The sequence below is a fragment of the Dermacentor silvarum genome, chromosome 7, assembly GCF_013339745.2.
Source record: "Dermacentor silvarum isolate Dsil-2018 chromosome 7, BIME_Dsil_1.4, whole genome shotgun sequence".
Lineage (NCBI taxonomy): Eukaryota > Metazoa > Arthropoda > Arachnida > Ixodida > Ixodidae > Dermacentor > Dermacentor silvarum.
The window spans coordinates 23,019,870-23,035,396 of NC_051160.1; the positions used below are offsets into that span (position 1 = coordinate 23,019,870).

The 15,527-nt window shown below is 42.2% G+C and overlaps 1 protein-coding gene across 3 annotated transcripts in view; it reads left to right on the plus strand.

The window, feature by feature from the left end:
- The window catches only part of LOC119457731 (alpha-1,6-mannosyl-glycoprotein 2-beta-N-acetylglucosaminyltransferase), a 29,841-nt gene extending 14,489 nt beyond the window's left edge, over nt 1-15,352 (plus strand). For all 3 annotated transcript variants that reach the window (XM_037719379.2, XM_049670332.1, XM_049670331.1), the window contains exons 7-11: nt 1,048-1,120; nt 2,691-2,783; nt 3,765-3,889; nt 4,789-4,894; nt 6,256-15,352. In XM_037719379.2, coding sequence (XP_037575307.1) covers nt 1,048-1,120; nt 2,691-2,783; nt 3,765-3,889; nt 4,789-4,894; nt 6,256-6,372 — 514 coding nt within the window. In that variant the 3' untranslated portion in view covers nt 6,373-15,352. The remainder of the gene's footprint in view (nt 1-1,047; nt 1,121-2,690; nt 2,784-3,764; nt 3,890-4,788; nt 4,895-6,255) is intronic.
- Nucleotides 15,353-15,527: the final 175 nt, after the last annotated feature.

Below are 15,527 nucleotides of genomic sequence, written 5' to 3' on the forward strand. Positions count from 1 at the left end.
ATTTCACGTGAAGGGGGGGAAAACGTCAATGTGTCTGTTCTGGCGCGGGCGATTCAAGATGAGGTGCTGCAGCAGGATCTTCAGTGTCAATTTCCTACACAACAGTCCTATATTGGCACACAGAGAACGATGATAGACTTCAAGACGAACAGTATGTCGATATAACTCTGCTATATTTTGCTTTAGTGCCCCTACTGACATGATATTTCTTGACTATTCATTTTTATTGCATTAAATGAAGGTCCTAGAGCTCTAAACCTGAGAAATAATAGTTACAAGCCTCCGAGCATTTTGTAAATAATTTAATATAAAGGCTTTTTTTCTGTCAGTTTCGGTCGGGACGTGGCGACGCCTCGTATGCTGCTACATTGGTCCTCGTGAGTAGCAGCATATGAGGCGATCAAGCGAGTCGGAGCAAGTGTCAAAGCCAAGTTGCAATGTCCTGCTCTGACATACTGTGTCATGATATCACGACACAGTATCCTCCTGAAAATGAGACCATAACTGGTTGTAGAAAAGCTATAATATTAAATTATTTATGGCACTCTGAGGCTTGTCACTATTTTTTCTAGCGTTTAGTGGTCTAGGAATTTCATTTATTGCAAGAAACAAATAGCCGAAAATATGTCAGTACCCCTTTTAAGCAATGCAAATCAGTTTTGGTTTGAGACTTAGGATGTAATGCAGAAGTCTCTTTTCAAAGCCTATTACGGTAATGCCCACAAGCTGTGAACAATGTATTCTGTGTGGAGAAAGAACTTCGGAAATTTATCTTATTCCACCACCAGTAATAGTATAACACTGCTTTTTGCTTTTTGTATGCTTTATACTTTATTTAAATATATCTTTACATAATTTATATTTCTCATATAAGGCACATTATGCTACTTTAGCTTGATCAATACTACACCTACCATATCAAATATGTGCCCATCTGGGTAGACAAAATGCAGGTTTGAATTTGTGATGTGGCACTTTAGCTTTCTGGTGGTTTGTTATAGGCCTTAGTCTTTCATCTCTGCTCCATTAATTTTTTTTTTCTTTCAGTCATAAACAGTGTACCATGTTGGTCCTGGGAAGCTATACAAAATCTTTCAACTATCATATTACAGGAAACCAGGTGTGTGCTGCCTATACCAGAATCTTGAGCAATATTTTCTTGTTTTTAGTTCAATTGCACCTCCTTTTATTTTAGCTTTGAAATTCTCCCCTGCACTTCAATAATACTATAGACTTTTGGTTTAGAAAGTACGAAGAACCATATGCATGACTTTCACAGTTGGCCTGCATGACGTGAACTGCTTGGGAGTGCAGATTTTGCTTGAATTATCTTAAGATTTCGTTGTCTAAAATTGAATGAAATGTCCAAGGCAATACTACCGCTTAATACAGAGATGTGTAAACACAAAGCATAATTTTATGCAGCCTTTTCGAAACCATGAAATCTGGTACAGTCCTATTAAAGTCTGACTATAGAACAGGCTGGTCATTCAGCAGTAGTGATTTTCTCAGACATTTCTTTATGACGCAGTTCTTTGTTTTCTGATGACATTTCAAAACAGAACTGCATTTGAAAATCTTATATATATATATATATATATATATATATATATATTTGATTATGCAGTATTCTGTGCAAATCTTTCTTCAGCTGTAGTTGGCTGAAGACACGATGCATGTTTTCCTGCTGTTCTGCTTGGGGAGGATGAAATTTTTATACACTGTTTGGACAAAACTGCTATACACTGAATACATAGGCCAGGCAAAATTTTGTGGTTTATTTCAGTTAAAATTATTGCGAGGCCATTGTAATGTGTGCCATATTTTCCGGTCTATAAGATGCACCTGTTCATTTGGTAAGCGGCTTAAAAAAATATTACAATGACGTTTCACTCCACGAACGCGGGTCACGCGCAAGCGTATGGATGCCATATATTTCCACTCCAGGCGCATTTCTGCCATCGTGGTTGCCGCGATGTTCTGTATAAAGTCCAAGGGCGATAACACCATCCCCGCACGCCGTATGCTGTATGTGCGGGTGAAAGCGTGCGACAGTGAGCTGAATCGCGTACAAGAGAGGAAAGCGGGAAGGCAGTGCGGGAGGGAGGGGGGCGGGGCGGCTTGTACTTGGGCAGCAACTGCGTAGTTTGCTCAGCGGCGTGCGCCGTATCTTGACAGCGATCTGCAGATGCGACGACTTCGGGATCGGTTGACTCGCGGTCGGCCTGCCGCCGCTTGCGCTGCTGCTCTGTCCTTTTTGAATGACGCTAGGGAACTCGATCACGAGAAGAACCCTGCACCTCGATAGTGCGCACAGAACGCATAGCAGTCAAGTCAACCAGCACGCTTCGCGTGACCATAACATCGAATCCGATTTTGATTGCAGTTCTTCCGGAAAAAAAAAAAGAAAAACTTACATAAGTCGTTCTATAAGACGCACCGACGAAAAATTAATAAAAACTGCGTCTTATACACTGGAAAATACGGTGTGTTGTTCTTGTGTCCTGAATGTGGACAGAGCTGATTCCTTAGGAAATAAATGTAGAAAATTTTATTGGAGTGTGTGGCATTTAGTAGCCAACACTCAGGTTGTAGAGGGATCTGTTTTAAACACCTAAGTTTATTTGGCCATGGCTGTTCAAACTACCCACTTCAAATGTTGTACTCTATTTTCTTTTCTTCCTTATCAGGCTGAGCTTCTCAAGTGGTCTTCCAGCAAGCACAACATGGGAATGGTCCTCTACAGAGACCTTTGGGTCACCATCCGCAACAACTGTTCAAATGTGAGGATTCTAATAAGCATGTCATTGCGTCAATAATTGCTGGACATGCAGTATTACAGGGCCAACCCAGTGATTTGTAAGCTTTTCTTAAATACATTTGCATAAACTTTACGGAAGGACACTTTGTCATCTGGAAACGTTGATAATGTGTTAAGTGCTAAACGAGTAATAGATAGTAATCTCTGTGTCAAAATCTACTAAGTATGGTCCTGAATAAATTTCCTAAGAAATTCCCAACCTTGGGCCGTTCAGGACCGTTTGTCCAGAATCGATTGGGAGCTAAAGTACAGATGTTCTCGGCAATTAAACAGCGCCATCTGTCACTCCTGCAGCGAAACAAGGCACACCCTGTGTATTGCTCTAGCAATGAAGGTGGAGCCACTGTTCCCTTCACCGAGATATCCACTTGTTTTTTAACTGGCACAGAAAATGTGTAGTTTCCACTTATTTTGGGTAAAACGGGCAAGTTCTGCATCTGAACAAAATGCTCTGTAAAATGCCATATCTGTACAGAATTTTGGAGCACAAACAAGCCTGCCATTTAGAGACTGTGAAAGTCAAACTTTGTTATAACAGTCACACCTGATATGAAAATACCTTCGTTATATCCAATATTCTTCATAACCATATATTTTATACACTCTGATATCAGCGATAAATATTTTAGGTTTACTTTGTTATATCCGATAATTCGCTATATCCGTGTTCGTTATATCGAATTTCGACTGTACTGCAGTGCAAGACTTCAGATTAATTTTGAGCACCTTGGAATCTTCGTGTTTGTCGAGGTTTGTATTTTATCCATACTGAGATGCTGCTGCTATGGCCGGGGATCTATCCCATGATGCCGCACTGCACGGCAGAACACCGGTTCTGTTGCACCACTGTGACTGGCAGTAATGTTTTGGGATGTTGAGGTCTACCTTGCAAAGTTCAAATGGCAAGTCTTTATGCTGTAGTATCCCCTCTTGCACAATGCAGATGTTCTGCCACTTTGATGACTACAATTGGGACTGGTCACTGTATCGGGTCAGCATGATGTGCCTCTCAGCGCCAATCCAGGCCATGGTGGTCAAGTCGACCCGCATCTTTCATACCGGCGAGTGGTACGTGTTCCCTTGCCCACTTTTGCGGCAGTAGTCGCCAGTGATGGAGCCTAGATTTGGTAGTTTTCATGTTTGATAGTGATAATCGTTCTGGCTGTGGGAGATTTCAGGTGCGCATTGGACAGGTGAGGCAGTTATAATACCAGTTGCTCTTCAGTTTTCTCTTGCCTACAAGCAGTAAAATGTGCTGTTTGTACTATGATGGATACCACAAAGGCGTGTGTGGATGTGTATGTGTGGAATTTTGGGTCGTAATGCAACTGAAGGAGAAAAGTATAAGAGAATGTATGAAGGAACATGCAGCACGCAAACAGCACGGGGGAGATATCTCGATTGAGTAGAAAGCAATGAGGAATTGAGGAATTCTGAATAACGCAGTCAGTGTGTGTGCGTGTATGTGTGGATGTCATTGAGCGATACATGACATGTGCCCAAGGGTTCCTCTGGCTTCTAGTGTGTTATGAATGGTCAAAGCTGAAGCAAAGCGTCGCAGTTGGCGAAGGGCAATCTTGGCTCATTAAAGGTGCTTGTTGCTGGGCTGGTCATTTCAAACTTGGGTAATTTCAGGTAGTGCAAACTGGACTGCCAGCCTGTCATATTGTCTTGGAAGGAGGCACGCGGGTTGAACTGTAGCATTGTACCTTCCATTGCTTGCGATTCTCCTGCTTGTACTAAATGCAGTTAACATAGCCTCCTTATGAATTAACTGGTGATAAATTCATCCTAAATTATCCCTGCATGGGGGGATTTAAAAGTCAGCATGCCTTTGTGCGCTGGATATTTGACAAATTTTTGAGAAACATTGCAGAGACCCTTATTTTTTCACTGAGGTGACAGTCACCCGGAGTGTGGGAGGTGACAGTTCTCGCCTTTGCATTTGACCTTCCTGCCTGTTGCAGTGGAGTGCATCATCGGAGTAAGAACTGCTCGAGTCAGAAGATGGTGCAACAGGCGAGGAATGTGATTGGCTCCGCCCGCTCATACCTGTTTCCCAAGAGCCTTCAGGTGGGTGCTGCCTTTTTTTTTTTGCTTGCACAAATAAAATGCAATAAGATAAATAGAAAACTGGCTTCCACTTGTAGCCATAGTACACTATCCTTTCAGTAATCCAGGCTTGACAGGACACACAAAATAGGTTAGAACTATTCCATATTTAAATTAAGATAAATGTTTAACACGCATGTGCAGCTTTTGAATATGAACATATGTTTTGTGTGTGTGACTGCATACTCACGTTTGTTGTATTGAGGTTTACTTGTTGGTTCTACTTGTTGGAAAATCGCTAGTGCTCCCTGTAGTAGCGATCCCTGTTTTGTACCAGCAAGTCTTTGTGCAGTCTGGTGCACATGTAGGGTGTCGCCTGGTCATGGACGAAAGAAACAAAGCAGGAGAGGCCTTGACATCACGTTTTTGAAGCCAGAAGTGCAGCCATGTTGGCATGCCATCTCCCTTTGCGCCTCCAATCAGCTCGCCGGAGCAGATAGGCGCGAACTTTGAACTTGCATTGTTACGAGCAGCCGGAAGTATGTACTGTGGACGCGGATCAGAACAAAGCCTACGAAACTTCTGTAACAGTTTTAGTGAAGCAGACGCGCTCCTGTGTTTTTCCGTGGCACGTTGAAGACGACGACGGAGGCCCGCACCGTGATTACTTGAGTGTCTCTGTTGCTGGCTGACACTCACACTCGTAGACCGTAAACACAACTTTCAAGCTTACACACCACACTCCAAAGTCAGCTTGTCTCACGAACAAAATGTGCTGCGAGAACAACACGGGCCGAAAAAACTTCTCACTTTTCAGAAGCCTAGAGCAGCAGTGAGAGCTTCAGGTGCGTGGTTGCTATGGCAACCAGTCCCAGTAGTGCTCCTTTGCGAAAAACAGCACGTGACTTCCGCCGCACTTTCTCCAACACGTCCGTGCTGGCCAGGGCCTCTCCTACGCTTTCCTTCCTCCATGCGTCTGGTGCTTCTGAGCGTGGCAGACGTTTGAAGTAGCTGTGGGCTCACGTGTGTGGTGTTGCCTTGCCTGTGTGGCATCCAAACAGTCATCATGTAACTTGACGAAATAAACTTCAAGCCTTTTACACTATGCCTGGGCCTGTGCCTGTGGACAAAGACAACATGCCGTGTGTATTATCACCAGCTGACACTGCTACTAGATCCACGACATACTGAACATGAATATAAAGAATCGTCACATAATACAATTAGATCTGCAGTTATTTAATTACATTTTTTTTGTCAGTATCACCGTGTATGCTTTAACGAATATATAATATAACAAAGGCATTTTCATGTTGGATGTGAATTCGTTATAACGAGTTTGAACTATTTATTATTCGCATTGTGCATTTTCATTTGTCCAGGTCAAGCATGGCATACAGCGCAACCTGAAACCGCCGAAGGGTAACGGGGGCTGGGGCGACGTCCGAGACCACCAGCTCTGTCTTAGAAGCAGCTCTGTCTCCACTGTGCACAGGTAGCACCCGGCAAATGCATTGCGGGTCTCCTCCTCTGGTCATCTCTCTTCCGGTACGGAAGTCTTTTTTCCAGCTCACCTCGCTCCGAGGCCACCAGGTGGCGCCACACCTCGGGGTGGAAAGAGGTGGCTTGGCCGTGAGGCAGTGCTTTCCTTGTTCATCTAGTGATTTTTATGAAAAGTGTGGCACGTCTAGTACCTGTACGCGAGGTCCATCTCTCGAATTTGCCTTTTGCGGCTGAGCTGTGGTTCTCTGTGTGGTTGGGCTGCTGTAGGGGTTGACGTCGGTGCAGGTCTGCAAATGTTTCAAGACTGCATTCATGTGATAGCAACTTTCCTTTTGTTTCCTCTGTGCTCATTATTATTAATGCTTCTCAGTTTAAAAAAACTCTGATACATGCAGCTGGCTTAATCGCACTTGAAAAGCACAATTCAAGACACCTCAATTGCATAAGGGAATATTTATTTTTTTAAAGACGTAACTGAATGTACTTGTCTGACTGGATTATCTATTCTCGTGCGATTGGCTTGGACTGAGAAATAATTCGCATGCACTTTACACGACTTCCATCATTTCATGACACTCGAGAGGGGCAACTTCTTGGATAAAAAAAAAAGAGAAGTGCTTGCGATAGCAAGGGCCACTTTCAGAGTTAACAGGTAACCTAAGAAGGCTTGCCAAAATATCCAAACATCAAAAAAGAACCAGCTGTTTGTTCAAATTCTGTACTTCATTGCAGAACCAGACAAATGTGGTGCGTTGTTGCTTGAAAATTAAAAGCACTTCTGCAGCGAACTTGCGACCTTACAGCAGGTTCTTACTGGACGGTGGCAACAGTGTGTGGCCCTGCACAGAGACTTGAATGGATACTGTGTAGCTGAAAAGTGAAAGTTCTATGCATTGAAAGCAGGTGACATTCACAGTTTGCTGAGCCCCAAACTGCACTGCTTTGAACTCGAGTACAGCTGGCACAGGCAAATCGAGGGGATCTTTCATATACCTGCTGTCCCAACTGAAGGTTTCCAGGAGTAAAAAAAAAAATAATGGGAGGATGCTACACAAATGGAATGGGCTATATGCTGCTACCAGCTGTCTTCCCTGTCGTGAGTTTGTTTTATTGCATCTAAATAATACGACTGATTAACCAGCCTCTCAGTCACATGGCAACCTAGGTGTCAGTCAGAGAGTTGTTGGCCACATTTCCCACCACCCAGATCATCTATTTCTGATGAGCCAACTTTTATGCTGTTCGTGTTCTAGACCAGGAAATTGGGCTGGATTCAAACTGCAGATGCATTGGTAGTTGGTTTCGTCTTATTTTCAAAGGCTTACATTTGATGCTTTAGAAAAACTGGGCAAAGTTGTCTTACCAGGGGCACTGGACTTGGGTGTTCATCACGATTTGCAACTTCCTAATTAACGCCTTGGCCATTAGGCAATTTATTAATATATCAGCCGATTTTAATTATCAAGACATAAGAGAGACAACTTGTAGCAACATACAGTTGATACCATTTGTTAGAGCCTTTCATTATTATAATAATTTATTTTAGTTGCTGACATTTAGTTGGGACAGCAGATGCATGGGCTGTGTGTGCTCGGACTGGCCAATGAGCTGTCCTACGTCTACAGTGTCCCATGTTGCTTGTGCAAAAAGAAAGAAGAAAAAAAAAACATACACACGCAGCAGTACGCGAGATATTGCTGCCTAAGTATATCCACAGACCACTTGCATGGCCCTTCGAAGTGCTGGCGTTTTCTCGATTTACACAGAACTGCAGATGCAAGACCTGCCCTCAACAAGAGATGTTTTTCTCACCTTGTTCAGGTAGTGTGACTTGAATGTGTATTGCTGAAAAAACCAAAGACCTTAGTGTGTACACTTTTCTTCTTATTTATACGCAGAACAGCCTGGTGCTGCTCCTTGGCCCCACTAAGTGCAGAGCAGTGCATTCCCTCGGCTGTAGTAGTCACTGCACTTAACTAATGTGTTACGTCTCTACAGCCATAGTTGGCTGCCGACGATTTATTACACTCAAGGAAACACTGTTGATACACAATTACTACGTCACATTCAAAATATGAAAAGGCTAGCCCCGCAGAAAACGTAAGGACATGTGTCCGAGAGCGTGATCCACAGTGAATGTCTGTCTTTCTCTTCATGTGGTTGGCATCACCACTTTTTTGACTGCGATTTACTCAGGCCAGGTAGAGATGTATCAAATTCTTGATATCAGTGACTACTTCAGTCGAGAGCTTGTGCTGGTCCTGCATCTCTGGGAGTTTGAATTGTTTGTCAGAGGGAGAAACGTTCATGAACAAAGTGGCTAGCATTCCTCAATGCATAATATTAGCTTTTCTGGATCTTGGAAGAAGGGCATGAAACTTTTAGTTGAGATTCACAACTGTACCGTGTAGCGTTGACCGTCTTGGGCTCAGCACTCTGCTTGGTGCATGCCTATTGCTCTGCGACATTCTGATGCAGAACAACACACCTGTTTTTCTGTTGTTATCAGCACACTCGCGTGTTCTCTTGTTTAACTTTCTTAAAAGCGGCTTCGAAGGACCATTCAGCATTATTGCAAACTTCATATCGTGACACTGCCATCTTTTTCACGGCAGCTGCTCTGAATCGTTTGCAATTGGGCATTTTTAATGCTTATTGTGCATGTTGTATGTATATGTTTGTGAAGGGTGCCCAGATGGCCTTCTCCGTGCTCCCTCTATATGACATGGATGTTGTCGGTGGGTGATTGTATCGTTTTTATTTCCCATAGGGATATTGTTGTGGACTTTTAAGAGATGTGAAAAAGCTGCACTGCTCCAGCTTTTTTTTTTTTTGCCTTGTCATTTGGTTTTTTGGTGGTTCATGTCATTGACAGTGAAGTTCATCTGTGGAGTTATACTTAGCCAGCCCACGCAGCTCTTTGAATGTCCTTGGATGAAATCTTTCTTTTAGAATCAGTTGCCCTCTTGCATTGTTCTGGATGATGTACATTTTATTTGTCGCTTCAAGGATCTGTTCAAACACGTGACGTATTGCAAAGCACTTTCAAGGTGTAGGTATTATCTTTTCACCTTTACTGAAAAAGCCCTAAGAGAAATGTTTATACGTTGGTTTGTTTTGTTGAATTTATTTAGCACTTTTTAATCTCCAAGGCACTTTGAGCATTGTGATGTCCACCCTAAACCTTTTTTTTGTTTACGCTTTGAGGTCTGTTGCAGCTTACTTGTAGCATACTTCTGTAATCCAGGGTGATATGATTTTTGCTGCGTAATTCTGCAGCACCTAGATGGCTTATGGCTTTTGATTTGTTTTTGGCTAGGTCATCTGTATTTTGCAAGTCATTCTCAAAGCGCAGCCTCCGGTTCATTGTGACATACAGTATTGACTGTGTCGCATGTCATGATAGATCTGGTTGCTGTTTTCGAATGCCCAAAGACTTTTTTTCCATGTCATCATAGAACTGGTTGCTGTTTTAGATGCCCAAAGATATTGTTTCCAGTTTTTTTCTTTTTTTGTATGTAAGTTTCAAAGTTTCATTCCTGTTACATTTTATTCCTGTTCTGTTTTGCTTGTTCCTTTGCATTTGTTGTAATCTCTTTTTACACCTGCTCTTTTGACATATCTTGCTGGCACATGATGATTGCTGTTACTGATTACATTAGATGTTGCCATATTTTGTTGCCTGGCGAAGCAGGTAGGCACTAGTGTATAATTGTGCCAGAGGTCTTGATTTATTTTGTAATCTGTACGCTGGTGCCATCTATCAGTTCTGCTTACATTTGTTGATTTCTTTTGTTTCTTACTGCAGAAGAAAACCAAAAGCGAAAATGCAATGGGTTTTCCCTGTGACATGCCTGTTGCAGCTAAACTCAGCGACATTAACTTTCAGTGTTTTTGAACCGAGTCTACCTAGGTCACTATCGCCTCAGTTCTACAAGTATTTTTTTTTTTTTTGTAAACCTGGTAAGTGTGCAAGGGTGGAATCTGTGAGGAGGTCATTACCTTGAACATGATTGGCCTTATTTAAATATGCAGTTCAGAATACCGGGCAAATTCTGTTAACTAGTACCCTTATAAAGGAATATGTATGATGTAGTCAGCAGTTCGACATGTGTTCGTCTGGTCAGGTAGCATTATGAAGAAATTGCGGTCACTGACCAAGTCAAGGTGAAAATAAGTGACTGCAATCGGTCAGTGACCGCAATTTCTTCATCAATATGTATGATGCCTAGATATTTGGTCACGGACCCATTGGCTGCAATCTGGAGGAAGGGAACGGGAGTTCTAGCTGTCAAATATGACATTCAGTACATCGTGGTGGTGCAAGAAGTCTCTTAGGTGATTATCATCGCGCCTGCAGAACGGCCAGTTGTGCAAAATTTTTGTTCATGCCTTTATTTGGCCTTTGCGCACACCGATGCAGTGGCATCGTTTGATTCACAGCAGGTGACGAAGTCTGGCCAACATGTGGATAGACCTGTCAAAACTAACCTAAATAAGAGGTATAGATTGGCTAAATTATACCTGCAAATGGGTGGAATGTTTACCATCACCACTTTAAAAAAAGTTCAGCTACTATATGCTCCTCTGAAAAATGGTCAGAAACTGATTGTCATCGTTGATCAAAACTCTACTTTTCCCTGAGCAGTGAATAGCTTTTAAGCTGCTCTTCTTTCTGCCAACCATTCCGTGGCTCCTGGAAATTACGCAGTGGAAAAGGCCCATAGGAGTGAGAGCGTGTGTAAAGTAGAAAACCACTTTCCGCAACAGAAAGGTTCGAGTGAGGGCCGTCTGTAAAGAAACATGCGATAGCCCAAAAAAGAGCAACACGACGAAAAAAAGCCCAAATATAGAAAGCGGAAGTGGCCACCCTTGTTCACAGCCAAAGCCAAGTCAGTGTTTTCACTTACTTCATTCTTTTTTTTTTTTTTTTCAAGTTTTTGCTTAGTGCACACACATCCTTTTACACCTGAATATAGCTAAGTCACACAGCTTGTCAGCCTTGAATACGTCTGCATTATTGTATACTTTAGCCCAGGGCTCTTGTTTTGTGGGCTCTGATCTCGATGAAATGAGTTTGTTGTCAACATGCGAATTCGATGAGGACCATTGTTTCGATACGTAGGTTATAGGGCTCATTGTCTTCACAGCTGAGCGTCAGTGTTTTATGTATTCTTTAATAAGCTGGGCACCAAAGTAGTTTTTGAATAGTGAGCTATTGTTTCTAGGGGTGGTGTGAATATTTACTTTTGAGACCGAATGAAATTTGAATCGAATAGGGCCAGAAGTGAATCGAATATCGAATATTTTACGAATAGCTTTTCAATAATGAACACCCATTTTTATTATTATATTATTATGAAACAGCAGTTCACATCATAGTATATTTACTACATTAGGAAGCTTCTGTCATTAAATTGCAAGTTATGACCAAATAAGCAGCTTGTTTGCACACTCGGGACTCTACGGTGAGTGCAAATGATATCGGCTTAGCCGAAAAGTCAGACCCCTGAGCAACGTATAGCATCCTTTACTACTAACTTCTCGTGTTTTTATGTCTACTACGGCTGCCGGGATATTTACCGCACTTTTTGATCCAAGTTTGTTTGATTGCCCTCAGTTGACAGTCTAAAATATTAAAAACTGCTAGAAAAATATTCATATTTACGAATGTAATGGTAATTCGAAGACTGAATTGACTTTGCCAATATTCGGTTCATTATTTGAAAGTTTCAAACAGTAATATTCACACATCCCCAATTGTTCCGCTTTATTTTATCAGTACACATTCAGCAGGGTATTGCGCTTCGTTTATGCGAGGCCACATTATCAGGAGTGAAGGCACTTTTTTTGGGACTTTACATCTCCTTTCTGTAGCAACTGTGTGGTGTTACACATTTATGTATTTTGTAGTAGACTACTGGTAAGCGAAAGCTGTGGGTTGGCACACCATAGGCTTAACGTGGACAATTTCTTCAGTGATGCACATGGCTCCTTGAAGCTGTAATGTTTTTTTAAGGCATCCTTGAGAAGATTTCATTGTGCCGTAATGTCAGCATCCCAGCTTGTTGAGCAGTTCGCGCAATATTTTTGTTGACTCTAGCAGAAGTTGATCTTGCATAACATTCGATCATGGGAAAATTATGTGGCAACAAAATAAGCCCAATGTTATAATAGTTCTAAAATAGCTGTTACACAAGCTTTACTAGAATTTTTCTCCAGTTTGTGGTAGGGAATTGCTGTGCTGCTACTGTGAAGAAAGGGATGGCACATGAGATGATACATATGACTGTGCTTACACTATTTCTGCGTGTCCTTCTTGTGCGCTGTTGCATTCACACAGCAGTTCTCTAGAGTACTCATGAACCAACTAACCCCTCAAACAGTGCTTCTGTAGCATGTTCATTTCTGCAGTTATGCTCCTATACATACATTGCGGCAAGAAAACACTCCTCGAGAATTATTCTAGCCTTTCGAACCAACTTACCTAGTTGGATTTTGTGCCGTTAAAGATCGGTCATGCTGAGGTCATGAACCTAAAAAAATTCTGCGACTAAACTGGAGTGATGTGGAGCTTGTTTAGTAGTGTGAGCTGTCGGCTACAGCTAGCATAAATACTGCTAAGCTGCTAGACAAGTTGAGCTTGGGCTGATCTATCAGCGTCTCACCTGCCAGTAGTCTACTTTTGTGTCCTGCATTATCAGTCCTACCAAAGATCCTCGCCAATGGCAGAAGGATTTACCTGCCACATCTGTATGTAGTTACACTTGCGAATGTGATTCCAATTGTGCGTCACCCACATCTATAGTACGGCAGCTGCGTCGCGTGTCCTGTGGGGATGTCTGCCTTCTCCAAGGAAAAGGGGTTTCCGACCGGGCATTGCATCTAGGAATGACTGTCATGGGTTGTTGTGCTGTCATTCCTCGTTTTGTACATAGTGGTGATGTGATTGAGATGTCCTCGTGCAATTGTGTGATGTTTTTTTGTATGCATGGCCGCTTGCTCGGTGCGCATCGATTGTAGCTGCAGTCGGTATGTTATTAGCGCAGAGTGCCATATGTTGAACGTGTATGCATATTTTTGTTCTCTGGCACACCCTCTGCCGGGAAAATTGTTCACGACTTTCTGCTCCAACGCTGAATTCCACTGTGCCTTGTAGAATGAGAGTTAGCTTTACGAGGTGGCGCTCTCACTGGGCTGTGGTATGGAAAGCAAAATTGTGCAATCGTCCAAAATGTACGCATCTAATTCCTGCTGCGTGCGGGAAACAATGCCGGGCATGCATTCCTTCAGTCTGAGGCACAAGCCTTACGGCAACAACCTCCAAGTGATCTTGTGTATGTATCCAAAGGGCAGACGAATGCAGAAGTTGGAACATGACTCGCCGATGTGCAATGAGTAGTTCTCATATTAAAAAAAGTGTCGCGTGATACTTGTTCGCTTAGACAAAGTCTGGTGGAATACAAATGAAGTGTTCCGTAAGGCACTGGAGTAATTTCGGAATTGTTTGCACTTGAACTTAAGCTGATATTATCCACCTTTCCTGTTGCTCAGGGGAGATGCAAATTAGGCACTGTGTCAAGATTTTACGGCGTTTCTTCGTTCTTGAAAAGTTGTTGCCAATTAATTTTATTTGACTTATCAGTTCTAGGTAGGGAAGTCCACATTTAAAAAATATTTGAGGCACAACTACCACTATCTGCATAGGTTGCTGCGAAAAAAACAACAACAAAAAAACAATTGCAGGCCGTAGTGTAGCACGGTGTCATACATTGGACCACATGTCGTGTTTGGGACACTGTTTTCTTCAGTTCAAGACTTTTCTAAGAAGGTGTAACAGAGTACAAATGTCGGCTAGCTTTAGTACATTCCATTTTGAATTCGAAACGAAATGCACAGGAAGAAGTGCAAATCAGTATTCCTGTTTTGTTTGTGAATATCTTTCTAAAACCAAACTCGAAATGTACCGTAATCCATAAAATATTTTTGTGAATATATGCTGAAAATCTGCCAGGAAAATTTGGTATGAAATTAAAAAAAAAAAAGCTATTGGACATTTGCTGCTGATGCAATTAAAATCTTCTAAAATTTGGGGGACAATGCATTGAAATAGCAACATCGATTGCAGTATCTAGGATTACAGACTTTTAGACTAGTAGTTGGTTTGATACAGTTATTGGGACCATAGCGCTTAGGTGATGTGAGCAAGGATGTAGCGCTCATCCATGTCGTTATTCCTTGTCTTCGTCGCCCAAGCGCTGTGGTCCCAATAACTGTATCCGTTGCAGGCCTGTCCTTTACCCCCTTCTCATATTTTTCTGTCCTTTGTGTTTTTATGCCAAATACAGTGCAATTAGGGTACAGTACTGTGCAGTACTGTTCTAGTCGCTAGCGTACTATTTTACCACGGTTTTGAGTCTTATTTTCAGTCATTTAATTCTGCGATAGCCTCTGCAGCCCAGTGAGAAGCGGAGGGGTGTGTTTCTACGTCACGTGAAACATGTGCTGTTTACTTTAATTGCCAGCTTTAAGTACCCGTGTCACCGCACCTTGTATCCTTTCTTAAATCTTTGTAAGCCAGTGGCATGGAGTCACGTTAAGCATCTTGTGATTTACCTGCGGCTCTGAATATTGTCGAATGTGTTTTTCTTCACTTTCGGAGTTACGCTGTTTTAGCCTCTGCCGGGTGTCACGAAATTTTTAAACACTTGTTTGTTGATATTTACTAAGTAACCAGTGCAATTTGCTCAAGCCAAAGTGTCTAACAAGGTCATTTTATTCAGTGTTCCCTTCATTGAATGTTCAGCACTTTAAAAAAAAATCTTGCGTTATTGCCGGTGGCATTAGTAAGTTTTGTGCGGGGCACATTCTCTGCTTCCTGGAGGACACAGTTACCAGACCTGTTTGTTTTTTCGTTCAAGTGCAGTGGTATATTTGATTCCCTGTACATTGAATAAACATTTTTTCTAAGCCTAATGTTTGATGTGTTTGTCGTAAGTGTAGGTAGAGGATTTCTGCATTTCGCCTTACTACACGAGAAGAAAACAACTGTCTCGCCATAAGCAAGGGGCCTTGCGTGAGCGCTGTTTCACAGTTCACGTGAGATGTTCTTACTTTCTGTAAAGAAAACAGATTCAAGAGAGAAATTGCA